General features: G+C 29.8%; 1 protein-coding gene across 11 annotated transcripts in view; it reads left to right on the forward strand.

Moving 5' to 3' along the window:
- LOC107456648 (1-phosphatidylinositol 4,5-bisphosphate phosphodiesterase) overlaps window positions 1-11,349 on the forward strand; it is an 85,897-nt gene extending 74,548 nt beyond the window's left edge. For all 11 annotated transcript variants that reach the window (XM_071181515.2, XM_016074562.4, XM_016074565.4 and 8 more), the window contains exon 31: window positions 9,141-11,349. In XM_071181515.2, coding sequence (XP_071037616.1) covers window positions 9,141-9,209 — 69 coding nt within the window. In that variant the 3' untranslated portion in view covers window positions 9,210-11,349. The remainder of the gene's footprint in view (window positions 1-9,140) is intronic.
- The last annotated feature ends 1,168 nt before the right edge of the window (window positions 11,350-12,517 follow it).

The raw sequence follows: 12,517 nt of genomic DNA on the forward strand, positions 1-12,517 counted from the left end.
CGAAAATTATCTTATCACTAAACAAACAAAAATATAGAGGATTCAGTTAGCCCTGTTTTTTTAAAGCAGGGCTAACTTAATCCTCTATTTTAAGTAAGTGAAAAATGTGAATATGAGATAAATGAAGTTTGACAAAAATGAAGTCGAATGTACCGTGAGTAAAAATTTTGGTACAATTAGTTAGAGTTTAGGCCGAAACAACAAAAAAAAAAAACATAAAGATCGTATAGTTTTAAAAATATTAACATTAGTACACAAAAGAAAAAAAAAATAATAAATTAACCTAAATTTGCCGAAAGGTTCGATTCAAAAAAAAAGATTTATTTATAAAAAAAAAATCACTTACCTAAAGCTTTAAAATACACATGCTGAAACAAAAAATACCCCCCCCCCTTTCTTCATTACCTAAAACATGTTTAAATACAATGGGAAAAAAGGAAAACCAATATTTTGTTGAGAAATGACTCCAATCATTAAGATAAAAAAAAATTATTTATTATAATAGCATGGTTATCAGGATATATTATCAGAATTATAAAATATAATTTTAGGTTTTAAGGTTTTAAAATGCAGGGTAGTTGGCAAGGTTTACAATTTGTTAAACTAAAAGTTCATTAGATGAAAAATAACTGTCCGGTAGCTGCATTCACACTATTACTATTGCAATTAAAAAGGAAACGAAATCATACCACGTGCCCCCTGGCACGGACTTGCTGGCACTTCCTCATGGAGTTAAATGAACAAGATCTTGATCACCATTTTATCTTCCTTTCATACTAATCTGCATGTACGCTTCTGTGCCGCATGGCACGCGTTTCTTTCCAATTCCACATGGCTTTCTTTCTTCAGCACGACGTCTATCAGGTAGGAGAGCGAGAGAGAGCAAGCTTTTTTTGCACACCGCGCACACTTCCTTTTATATACTTTCCAAAAACGCCACCATTGCCAACACCTCAAAACTCACAAACAGAAATAATTTTTCAAAAATAAAATTTTTTTAACAAAAATTGAAAGATAATTACAAAATAAAAATACCTTGCATATGTTGTGAAATAACTTAATCATTTAACTATTTAACCAAATTTAAAAATTTAATTACAAAAACATATCAAATCAGCAGAACAAAAAAAAACTCAAACTGAATAAACTGAAAGTAACCTTAAAAACTTGGATCATTACAATCCAGTAGTAACTGATGCTGCCACCTGTCTGCTTAAAAGGAAATTAACTGAACAAATGTTTTAAAAAAAGCAAACCTGTTCACTATTATTCAAAGAAACAGTTAAATAAATCTTTAAAAAGAAAAAGTTATTAGTCTAAAATTTAAATTAAATTAAATACCTAAAAAAAACTGAACTCTTATAAGTAAAAATAATAAAGTTTACCAAAAAAAAAAGAAATTTAAAAAGTTAAAGGTAAATAAAACATGTAGAATTTTTGAATTCTACAATACCCCTCCCTTAAAATTTAAAAAAAAATTTGACAAAAATTTTTTTTTTTGTAAAAAAAGATTAAGTTAATCAATAATCTAAGCACCACACAAGAAAAATTAAAACTTCTCTTAAACTCAAATCATTTAACTAACTACTCTTAAAAAAAAGAAAACCCAAGTTTGTTAGGTGCGCGCAAACCTATCAAACAAAAGCTCCTGAATGAAAGCAAAGTAAAAAAAAAAAATGTTTATAGCAAATGATTAACTTAAGGTAATCTAGTGAAGCATGAAACATAATGGCAGCTTACAAAATTGAAATTGGACAAATTTGGAAAAGGGGTGCCAGGTATGCCACAAAAGGGAAAAAACAAAGAAAAAAAATATTTTTCTTTTTCTCTTTCTTCCTTTCCTTTTTAAAAAAGTTATTCATATAAAACAAAAAAAAATTAAAACAAGTATATATCCTCCCCCCAAAATTGACATAATATAAAACAATTTACTCAGAAGTTAAACACAAATTTTGATCAAAAGTTATACCTTAACACAGTATTGTGATACTAAAAATAAAAAGAAATACAACTTTCATATTCCTCAACAAGAAAGGAAAATTGAACGTAACCTCTAAAGCAAATACATTCAAATTTGGCAAAAAAAAAAAAGATCCATAATGGCTGGATTCTCATGTAATAATTATGTATCAATTCCTGGAATACATATTGAACAATACAAACAACATAATATAAACAAACGTGCACATTTTTCTGATAGCTATCATTAACAAAAAATTTTGAGTGAAATAAAAATTTCAAATAATTATGAATTACATATTGGTTCACTTAATTTACAAGAAAATGTAACTCATTAGACATATCCGGGAAATCGGGAACAAAATTTTGAACTAAATGGTAATTTCTATAAGCAACAAAAAAAATTTATTCTTTAATTTTTAAATTAGAGGGAAAAAAATTATCGCTGCACTCGCCCATTATGTCTGGGTCTTAAATTGTAAGGTGGAGGGAAAGTTACAGTCCCCTGGACTTCCAAAGAATCCAGAACCTGCCTTAAAAGGATATCCTCGTCAGGAATGCCTTCAATATTTTCATTAACTGGACTATCCTCAACCTTATCATTACCTGAATCTACCTGATCAGCAATTAGTTCCCTACTGTCACTTGTATCGTGTTGAATTCTGTCACTAATTTTAGTTAAATCTTCAATATGTACTATTCTAGTACAATCTTGCCTTGTCTCGTGTTTAATTTGTACAGACACAGGTGAAAAAAATTTAGTAATAACAAAAGGACCTTCATTAAGTTTTGCAAATTTTTTGCATTGATTCCTTTTAATGGAAGGATTGAACCAGAAAACCCTGTCATTAACCTTAAGATTTGGATCCCTAGCAACTTTCAATCTCCTGTTCCGTCTGTCGAGAGAAGCCTGCTCAAATTTAATTTTTGCCTCCTTATAAATTACCTTAAATTTATTCAATAAGTCGTCAGTGTAATTAATAGTGTCAGAATAAGAAAATTTAACTGGTGTATTGAGTAATTGTCGTGGTAAATTAAATTCCCTACCAACAGTTAAAAGTGCTGGTGAAAAATTAGTAGTATCATGAGTAGAAGTACGATAAGCAAGTAGAGCATAAGGTAACTTACTATCCCAATCGGTGTGTGAAGAATTAACTAAGTGTGTAAGAAAGTTAGCTATTGTTTTATGTGTTCTCTCAATTACGTTACTTTGTGGTCTGAAGGCAGTAATATTAATTTTCTTAACCCCTAAAGCCGAATAAATTTTTGCCATCCCTTGACTAATTAAGTTAGATCCCCTATCTGAAAACAATTTAGTGGGTGTACCATATCTACAAATAAATTCCATTAGAACCCGAGCTATGGTCTCACTCTCGACAGAAGGCACAGGGAAAGCCTCCAATCATTTTGTAAAATTGTCAGTAAAAGTTACTATATATCTATTGCCTGACTCTGTAATTGGCAAGGGACCAACAACATCAAAATATATATGTTCAAAAGGACCATTAGGCATTTGCACACTTTGAAATGGAACAGGGTGTTTAGGTTGGTGTGCTCTTCGACCCAAGCAACTCTCACAAGATTTAACCCAATTAGTTATATGTTTAACCATTTTAGGCCAGAAAAAGGATTTTTTAATTCTCTTAATTGATTTATGAATGCCCTGGTGGCAAACTGCTGCACTATCATGGTAAATTTCTAAAACATTATTAATTAAGGATTTTGGAATAACAAATTTACTTTCATCTTGTTCATTACTATCTTTAAATTTACACATTAGTATACCTTGATTTAAATAAAATTTATATCTTTTTGAATTAGAATTACTGGCTTTTAAATCTTCTTTAATTTGTTTGCAAAAACTATCCTCATTCTGCTTTTCTAAAAGCTGTTCGAAAGAAATATCTGGTAAAATGGTAACTGTTTCTGTCATAAATAAATTAGTTTTAACTGTTTGGGCCTCAGAAATATTTCTAGATAAAAAATCAGCGATTCCATTGACTTTTCCTGGGAGATAAAAAATTTCATAGTTAAATTGAGATAAGGATAAAGCCCATCTAGCAATCCTACAAAATGAGTCCTTTAATTTTAAAGATCCAGTGAGAGGAGCATGGTCAGTAAAAATTTTGAATTTTTTACCCAATAAATATTGTCGAAAATAATTAGTGAAATACACTATGGAAAGAGCCTCTCTTTCTGTCACTGAATATCTGGTTTCGGGAGACGTTAGTTTTCTACTGCCGAATGCAACAGGTCGGGGGAAATTATCTTGCATTTGGCATAAAACCGCACCTATGGCAACTGAGCTAGCATCAGTATACAGTACAAATTCCTTTTCCATGTCAGGGAGAAGCAAAAAAGGGTCACTTTTCAAAGACTTTTTTAAATCATCAAATTCACTCTGAGCTTCAACTGACCACTTGAAGACAGATTTCTTCTTAGTTAAATTTGTTAAGTGTAAAGAACGGTTACTAATATTAGAAATAAATTTACGATAATAATTAATTGAGCCTAAAAATTTTTGAACATCAACTCTATTTTTTGGTATAGGAAAATTATTAATTATATCAATGTTACGTTGATCAGGAAAAACTTTACCTTTATTAATGACAAATCCTAAATAATTAATAGTCTCAGTAAGAAATTTACATTTTGAAGGTTTAATTTTTAAATTATGCTGTAACAACCTTTGGAACACAGCCTTTAACTTAGGAAAATGGTCATCTATTGTTTGACTTGAAACAATTATGTCATCAATATAAATATCTACATTAAGTGGTTCTAACCCTGACAAAACAATGTTCATGAGTCGTTGAAAAGAATTGGCACTAGTGCGAAGCCCAAAAGGTGTTCTGGTATATTGATATAACCCCTGGTGAGTAGTAATTGCTAGCTTATGGCGATCTGCCGGATCCACACACATTTGATGGAAACCACTAGTTAAATCAATAGACGAGAAGATTTTTCCACTCGACAAGTTATCAACGGCTTCAGTTATGTTTGGGATAGGATAGGCATCAGGTATAACCTTAGTATTTAATGCTCGAAAATCTGTCACAAATCTATATTCACCATTACTTTTCTTAACTAACATAACTGGAGAGCTATATGGAGAAGTTGAGGGCTCTAAAATTCCAGCTTCTAACAAAATATTTAATTGGTCATTCATCTCTTGCCTTAAATGGTAAGGTACCTTATAGGGTCTCTTACGAACAGGGATATCATCCCTAAGAGGAATTTTATGCATTAAAGTAGTACAGCCGGGCAAATCTTTAACAGATTTTGCAAAAACAGACTTATTCTCTTCTAAAAATTTTAAAAGTTTATCTTTAGTTGGTTCCTCTAAATGATCAATTTTGAAATTTTGTTTAAATTCTAACTCCACCTCCTCTAAATCACCTATTTCCTCTTCATTAACATTAAAAAGTTCCTTATTACAATCATTTGAAGAAATAGCACTGGTAAAATTAACTAAATTACAATTTTTATTTACATTTACATCAAAATTATTTGTATTCATTAACAAAACAGGAATCTTATTTTTACCTTTTAAATTTACAACTGAACGAGCAATAAAAAAATTAAATTCTCGTGTAACAGGTTCGGCTAAGAACAAACCGGGTTGGAAATTTCCTCTAATATTTACAAAAACAAGTTTTTGTGACAAAGGTGGTAACTGAGTCTTTTTATTCAAATATCCTCTAACTTCAGCCATATCTGATGCTTTTTGTTTACATTCTTTATTTACATTAACCCAATCTATTTTTTCACCCTTAATACATAAAACCTTCTCCCCATAATCAAGATTTGCTTTATTGTCAATAAAAAATTGATGACCCAAAATGACATTAAAATTTTTAGAAATAGTAGTAGGTGAAATCAAAAATTGTAAATTACATTTAATTTTCCCTATAATGATTTTAAGTTTAACTTGTTTCGAAATTTTAATAGTATTACTTAAAGTTTTAAGTTCAGTACAGCATGGAAAAGTCTTAACCTCTTTCGGTAAAAGAGATTCCTCTATTATATTTACAGAAGCACCTGAATCACATAAAGCCAAAGCATGTTGTCCGAGGACCTCAATTTTAATTTTAGGTAAAATACTAAATTCAGACAAGAAAATTTGTGCCTTTTGGGGTGTTTTCACCTGAGTCTGCACAACAGGACAGGCCCCCCCTACTAGTTTAAAGCAGCTGGTTGAGGATCATCAATTCTAACCCGACAGAATTTTCTAATGTGGACCATTCTTCCGCAGCGGAAACATTTTATGTTTCTCCTAGAGGTAGAGCTTCTATTTGCATCAGATTCTAATTTGCTAACTTTAGCAGTTAGCTGCTCAACCTGATCAGCAAGCTTAGTACAAATTGCAACTAGCTCATTTGTAGGAGTCGCAGGAGCCGGAGTGGCCTCAGCCCTGTATACCTCCGTTAAAGGGGCTGCAAATGGGTTGTGCACATTTTTTATAGCCAAAAATGCTTGTTCCTCAATCCTGGCAGCTGATTTAACCTCTTCTAAAGTTAGGGGATTTTTTGAAAGGACCCCTCTTAAAATTTGGGGATGAAGATTTGTTTTTAACATATTAATCAGCATCTTTTCCTGTTGGATTTTTGCCATAGCAGGGTCACATCCTAAATCTAATTTTTTAGCTTTCTCAAATGCTTGGGCAATAAATCTGTCAACAGGAGTATTAATATCATGTTTAAATGCCATAAAGTCAAACAATGCTTGAGAGGGAGAGATTTTCTCCCCAAAAGCTTTCAAAAGAGCTGTTTTTAAATCTTTATATGATTTAACCGATTCTCTAATTTCCTCACTGAGCTCTCTGGCTTCATCGAATAATCGATCTCTTAATGCAAACAATTTGTCACTTTCTGACCAGTTGAACTGAACTGCATAATCCTCCAAACGTGCCAAAAATTCCTTAATTTTCATACCACTGTTCCCACCCCTAAAAATTGGCAATGACATAAGCGATGAAGCAGTTAAAGCCGCTGGGATGATATTGGCAATTACGTTTGGAAGACCAGGCGAGTCAGCATTCTCATCAGAATCCATGATTCAAAACAATAATATAATACAATAAAAACAATATAAATACAATAAAATTAACCTGGCATAACCTGGTCACCCCTCACAAATTGAGTCACTTCTCAATAAAAATACATGTGTATATCAAAGGCTGAAAGTAAATTTTAAAAAAAAGAAAAGTCACGGCACCAATTTTGTACCGTGAGTAAAAATTTTGGTACAATTAGTTAGAGTTTAGGCCGAAACAACAAAAAAAAAAAACATAAAGATCGTATAGTTTTAAAAATATTAACATTAGTACACAAAAGAAAAAAAAAATAATAAATTAACCTAAATTTGCCGAAAGGTTCGATTCAAAAAAAAAGATTTATTTATAAAAAAAAAATCACTTACCTAAAGCTTTAAAATACACATGCTGAAACAAAAAATACCCCCCCCCCTTTCTTCATTACCTAAAACATGTTTAAATACAATGGGAAAAAAGGAAAACCAATATTTTGTTGAGAAATGACTCCAATCATTAAGATAAAAAAAAATTATTTATTATAATAGCATGGTTATCAGGATATATTATCAGAATTATAAAATATAATTTTAGGTTTTAAGGTTTTAAAATGCAGGGTAGTTGGCAAGGTTTACAATTTGTTAAACTAAAAGTTCATTAGATGAAAAATAACTGTCCGGTAGCTGCATTCACACTATTACTATTGCAATTAAAAAGGAAACGAAATCATACCACGTGCCCCCTGGCACGGACTTGCTGGCACTTCCTCATGGAGTTAAATGAACAAGATCTTGATCACCATTTTATCTTCCTTTCATACTAATCTGCATGTACGCTTCTGTGCCGCATGGCACGCGTTTCTTTCCAATTCCACATGGCTTTCTTTCTTCAGCACGACGTCTATCAGGTAGGAGAGCGAGAGAGAGCAAGCTTTTTTTGCACACCGCGCACACTTCCTTTTATATACTTTCCAAAAACGCCACCATTGCCAACACCTCAAAACTCACAAACAGAAATAATTTTTCAAAAATAAAATTTTTTTAACAAAAATTGAAAGATAATTACAAAATAAAAATACCTTGCATATGTTGTGAAATAACTTAATCATTTAACTATTTAACCAAATTTAAAAATTTAATTACAAAAACATATCAAATCAGCAGAACAAAAAAAAACTCAAACTGAATAAACTGAAAGTAACCTTAAAAACTTGGATCATTACAATCCAGTAGTAACTGATGCTGCCACCTGTCTGCTTAAAAGGAAATTAACTGAACAAATGTTTTAAAAAAAGCAAACCTGTTCACTATTATTCAAAGAAACAGTTAAATAAATCTTTAAAAAGAAAAAGTTATTAGTCTAAAATTTAAATTAAATTAAATACCTAAAAAAAACTGAACTCTTATAAGTAAAAATAATAAAGTTTACCAAAAAAAAAGAAATTTAAAAAGTTAAAGGTAAATAAAACATGTAGAATTTTTGAATTCTACACGAATCTTTCATAACGAAGATGTTAATGTCATAAAACTCATGTGTGCCGTAAAATTCCTTAAATGACCTCTCTTAATTTATATTTTTAAGATCCGTACCAAAACTGAAAAAAAAGTTAACACGTTAGGAGTTTGAAAACGAGATCGCTATCAAAATCTGACGAATCACAGTGCAGGATAGCATATGTAATAAACAACAAAACTGGCTTGATTCTGGGAGAAGGGGGACATTGAGTAGTTGAAAGATAATTATTTAAAAACACATTCAAGTTCTAACGTCTAATTAAATCTGTTTTGATGTTTATTATATCCTCCTTTTTCACTGTAATTTGTAATATTTCCGTAGCATTTTTTTCCGCAATCAAATATTAATTTGCAACGGCCTTGCACAGCTTTTGTATGGATTCTAAAATGCATGTTAGGGTTAGTATTTACGGAACACCCTACATATAGTTAGATGAATGGTTTTATTGCATCTTACAATTTTATGCAATAATTTTAGATTTTAATAATTTCTATTTTTTTCTGCTCTTTCCTCTTTCTTTACTCTTATCTTCTGTTTGTTATATATTTTATTCGTGTATGTTTTGGCACTTGATTTCAATACAATTTACAAATGCCATTTTTTAAAAATTGCATGATTTTGTTTTTCTTTTTAGGCAATAGAATCTTACAACAATGCAGAAGCAGAATACAAGCTGGCAGCCAAAATGGAATGCTTCATCTGAAGCGATGAAAAAAATATTCCGTTCGCAAAAGCCATTCCTTTTCATCTTATTTCCAAACTTTTTCATTGCTGCTGGAACGTGTCAAAGGAATCCCACTGTGCCAAATCAACTCAATTCTTTCTTTAAGTTTTTTTGACACGATCTTGTAGTTTACAATTCCGAGTATTTGATTACTAGTCTTAGCGACTGGATGTATTCTCAAGACGGAGAAGAAAAAAATTTCGCTTCACTGAAAGCTATTCAAACGGTGCTGGAACTTTCAAGCATACATTTTTCTTGATATTATGTAAAGTTTCATATTGCATATATGACAACATTAACAGTATTAAATATTTATTTTTAATTATCAGATCGAATGTTTTAAAAATTCGTTGCAAGATTTTATTGGATAAAAACTAAATTGGTTGCTTTAAACCAAAGAAGAATTTCAATACCTTTGAGATGACTAGTCAAAATTATGTGATATATGCCTGGCAATTTTTACAATTTTCATTTACTGTTATGTGTATTGTTTGCATAGGTATAACTATCTCTTTTCAGTAATGTATGCATTTGTGAAAATTTCATAATTATTTTAAAAAATTAAATCTCAAAATTGCTTCCTATTTTTGATGCTACTTGACACTAAGTGTTAATTATAAAATGAAGAAGTTGTATTGATTAATTTTTCACTCGTTGCTGTTTTAAATCATGCTCAATATTGTTTTTCAAAATGTTTATGACTGAAAGCTTACAAAATATAAAGCATTTCAAAATGAAATTGTAATTAACTTTTCAAGTATCAATTCCACATTCATTTTGCATTTTTTTGTAGAAATCTTCACTTTTTCTTAAACATGATGTTTTTCAATCTGTATTGAGAAGATAAAAAAGCTCATTAGAAGAGCTCATTTCTCTTTACAAATTAAATTATTTTATAAAAAGAACAATTAAAGTTTTTAAGTGTAATCATATTTCAAAACTCACAACTCTTATAGATATACATATTCATTTTTTATTAATATTGATAATAATCAAATGTCAGGCTGTCAATATTAAGCTATACTGATATTTTCATGAATATCGATTAAAGGGTTCTTAGGCCTGGAAAAAAATTTTACACAGGAAAAATTCATCAAAATGGATTCAAATATTTATCATTATTTCAAAGAACTTCTAATAGAAGATATTTTTGTCTGAACAATGAATTAGGCAATATAGTCTAAAACAAAGGCAATTTATATGTAGACTTGCCAATTTGAATGTCTTTCATTACATTTTACTCAGAAATATTTTCATTATCTTAAAAAAAATCATTAATTTCAGGAAAGTTGAACTGAATTCTGCATACAATATTGCTTTTATATTTTAAGGTTTATTCATATTTTACCTCTCAAATAAATTTGAGTATTATTTTTGAAAAATGTTCAAAATATTTACTAAATATTATATAAGTATTACTAGTATTACTAGTTACTAGATATTACTAATTATTATACAGACTTTATGTAAATTCCTTTTAATTAATTATTATTTCAAAATAATGAATGATTGTTATTTTGTACAAAATCACTATACTCAAAGTATAATTTGTTTTGAGAAAAAGAGTATTTATCCCTTTCATGAAACAATGCTCTGTGATATCAAATGGATGCTATTAAAGACTACATATATAGATATATACATATATTTATGTTATTTTGTCCGTTGCTTAAGTAGTCCATGATTAAATGAGTTATGTGCTTTTTGGTAATAGACACTTGGTGGTATTTGTAGAAAGTAAATAACCTATCTATGGTTAGATTTTATTGTTTGGTATTTTGATTTGGCGATCGATTTCGATGAGAGAAAGTTGAAGTTACTATGAACGAAAAGTATCATATGTGTCATACTATTTGAAATTATACTACTGCTACTTAGAGTTAGGTTTCTAATGCTATGAATGCAGAAAAGTTTTAGTCTTTATTAGTTACAGTAAAAAGTGTTTATCCCGAGCAATCTATAGATGCATATTTGATTTGGCGAAAACTGTATCCAAATTTAAAAACCAATGCTGTTATAAGTTTTATCTATTGAACTATGTTAGCTACTATTAATATTAACTAAATATAATCACATTAGCATGGTTTTGCTCATCGTTAATAGAAAAAAGACAAATAAATTTGGAAAGTAAAATAATTATATGATTATCGGGGTCTCATCATCATCATAGTTGGCCAGATAGCCCAATGTGAGCCAATGCCTTCCTCTGAAGATTTCTCCACGATGACTTCCGATTTATCTTTGATCTCCAATTTTTTTCATTAATCGGGGTCCACAAAAATCAGAAGTTTCCATGAGTCAGGATTAATTGTTGGGAAACGGCATGTAATGAAATAAAAATTAGCTCAACGGCTTTTTGTTTTCGTGCAATTAAGTGAAGAAAATATTTAGTTTCTGATTTATTATTATCTAAAACTAAATAAAATAGCCACATGTATGGTAGATAATTGTAATGCTCAAACAGCAGTAGAAGATAAAATCGCATAACATCCAGCGTATTTACACTGGATGTCTTTAGAAAGAATTTTCGGAAATATTCTAATTTCCAAGTTTAATTCAAATTTATTAAAGTTATAAGCTTAAATTTTATTAAAACTGTATTACATGATCCATCAATTTTTGGGATATTAGAATATAAGTATGACAAAATATATTTGTTAATTACAAGTATTGTGATGTAGAAACAAATAATTTGTACTTCTTTAACGCAAAATCTTCTATGCATCCAAATAAAAATCACATTTTGAAGCAACATTAGGATATTAAAATCTAAACAAAAGAAACTGTAATAGAATGGAACGATTAATTAGTGATCTGTGGCCGTGTATAAATCAATATTTCCACATGAAACATTTATTTTTAATTATTTTCAAATTGACAAAAAGTTACAGAATCGTCATAAAAATATTTGATTATTTATTGATTTTTCGTACAAGATGTAGGTATTGTTATTTATTTAAACAAAACTTTAAAAGTTCTTATACTTAACGCATACTTACTCTTGCACAAAGATGGATTTTTGATATAATATGTCTCACTTTTGTGTTGCCAATACGAAATATAATGATTTAATACTTTAATAAATGAAAGTCTAAAAAGGAATATTTCATCAACAACTGGTTAAATAAGGTTAAACTTGATGCACATTTTTACAATGGGCTTCTGTTATTGAACTTATTGTGCTTTAGCGCTATTGAACTCCGATTTTTTTTTTCAAGAACTCAGAACTAATTTCTAAATAATGGAACGACGAATAAAAAGCAGCGATTCTACATACTTCCACATAA

This window comes from Parasteatoda tepidariorum, chromosome 8, assembly GCF_982258835.1.
Source record: "Parasteatoda tepidariorum strain Cologne lab strain chromosome 8, Ptep-v5.0, whole genome shotgun sequence".
NCBI classification, from domain to species: Eukaryota; Metazoa; Arthropoda; class Arachnida; order Araneae; family Theridiidae; genus Parasteatoda; species Parasteatoda tepidariorum.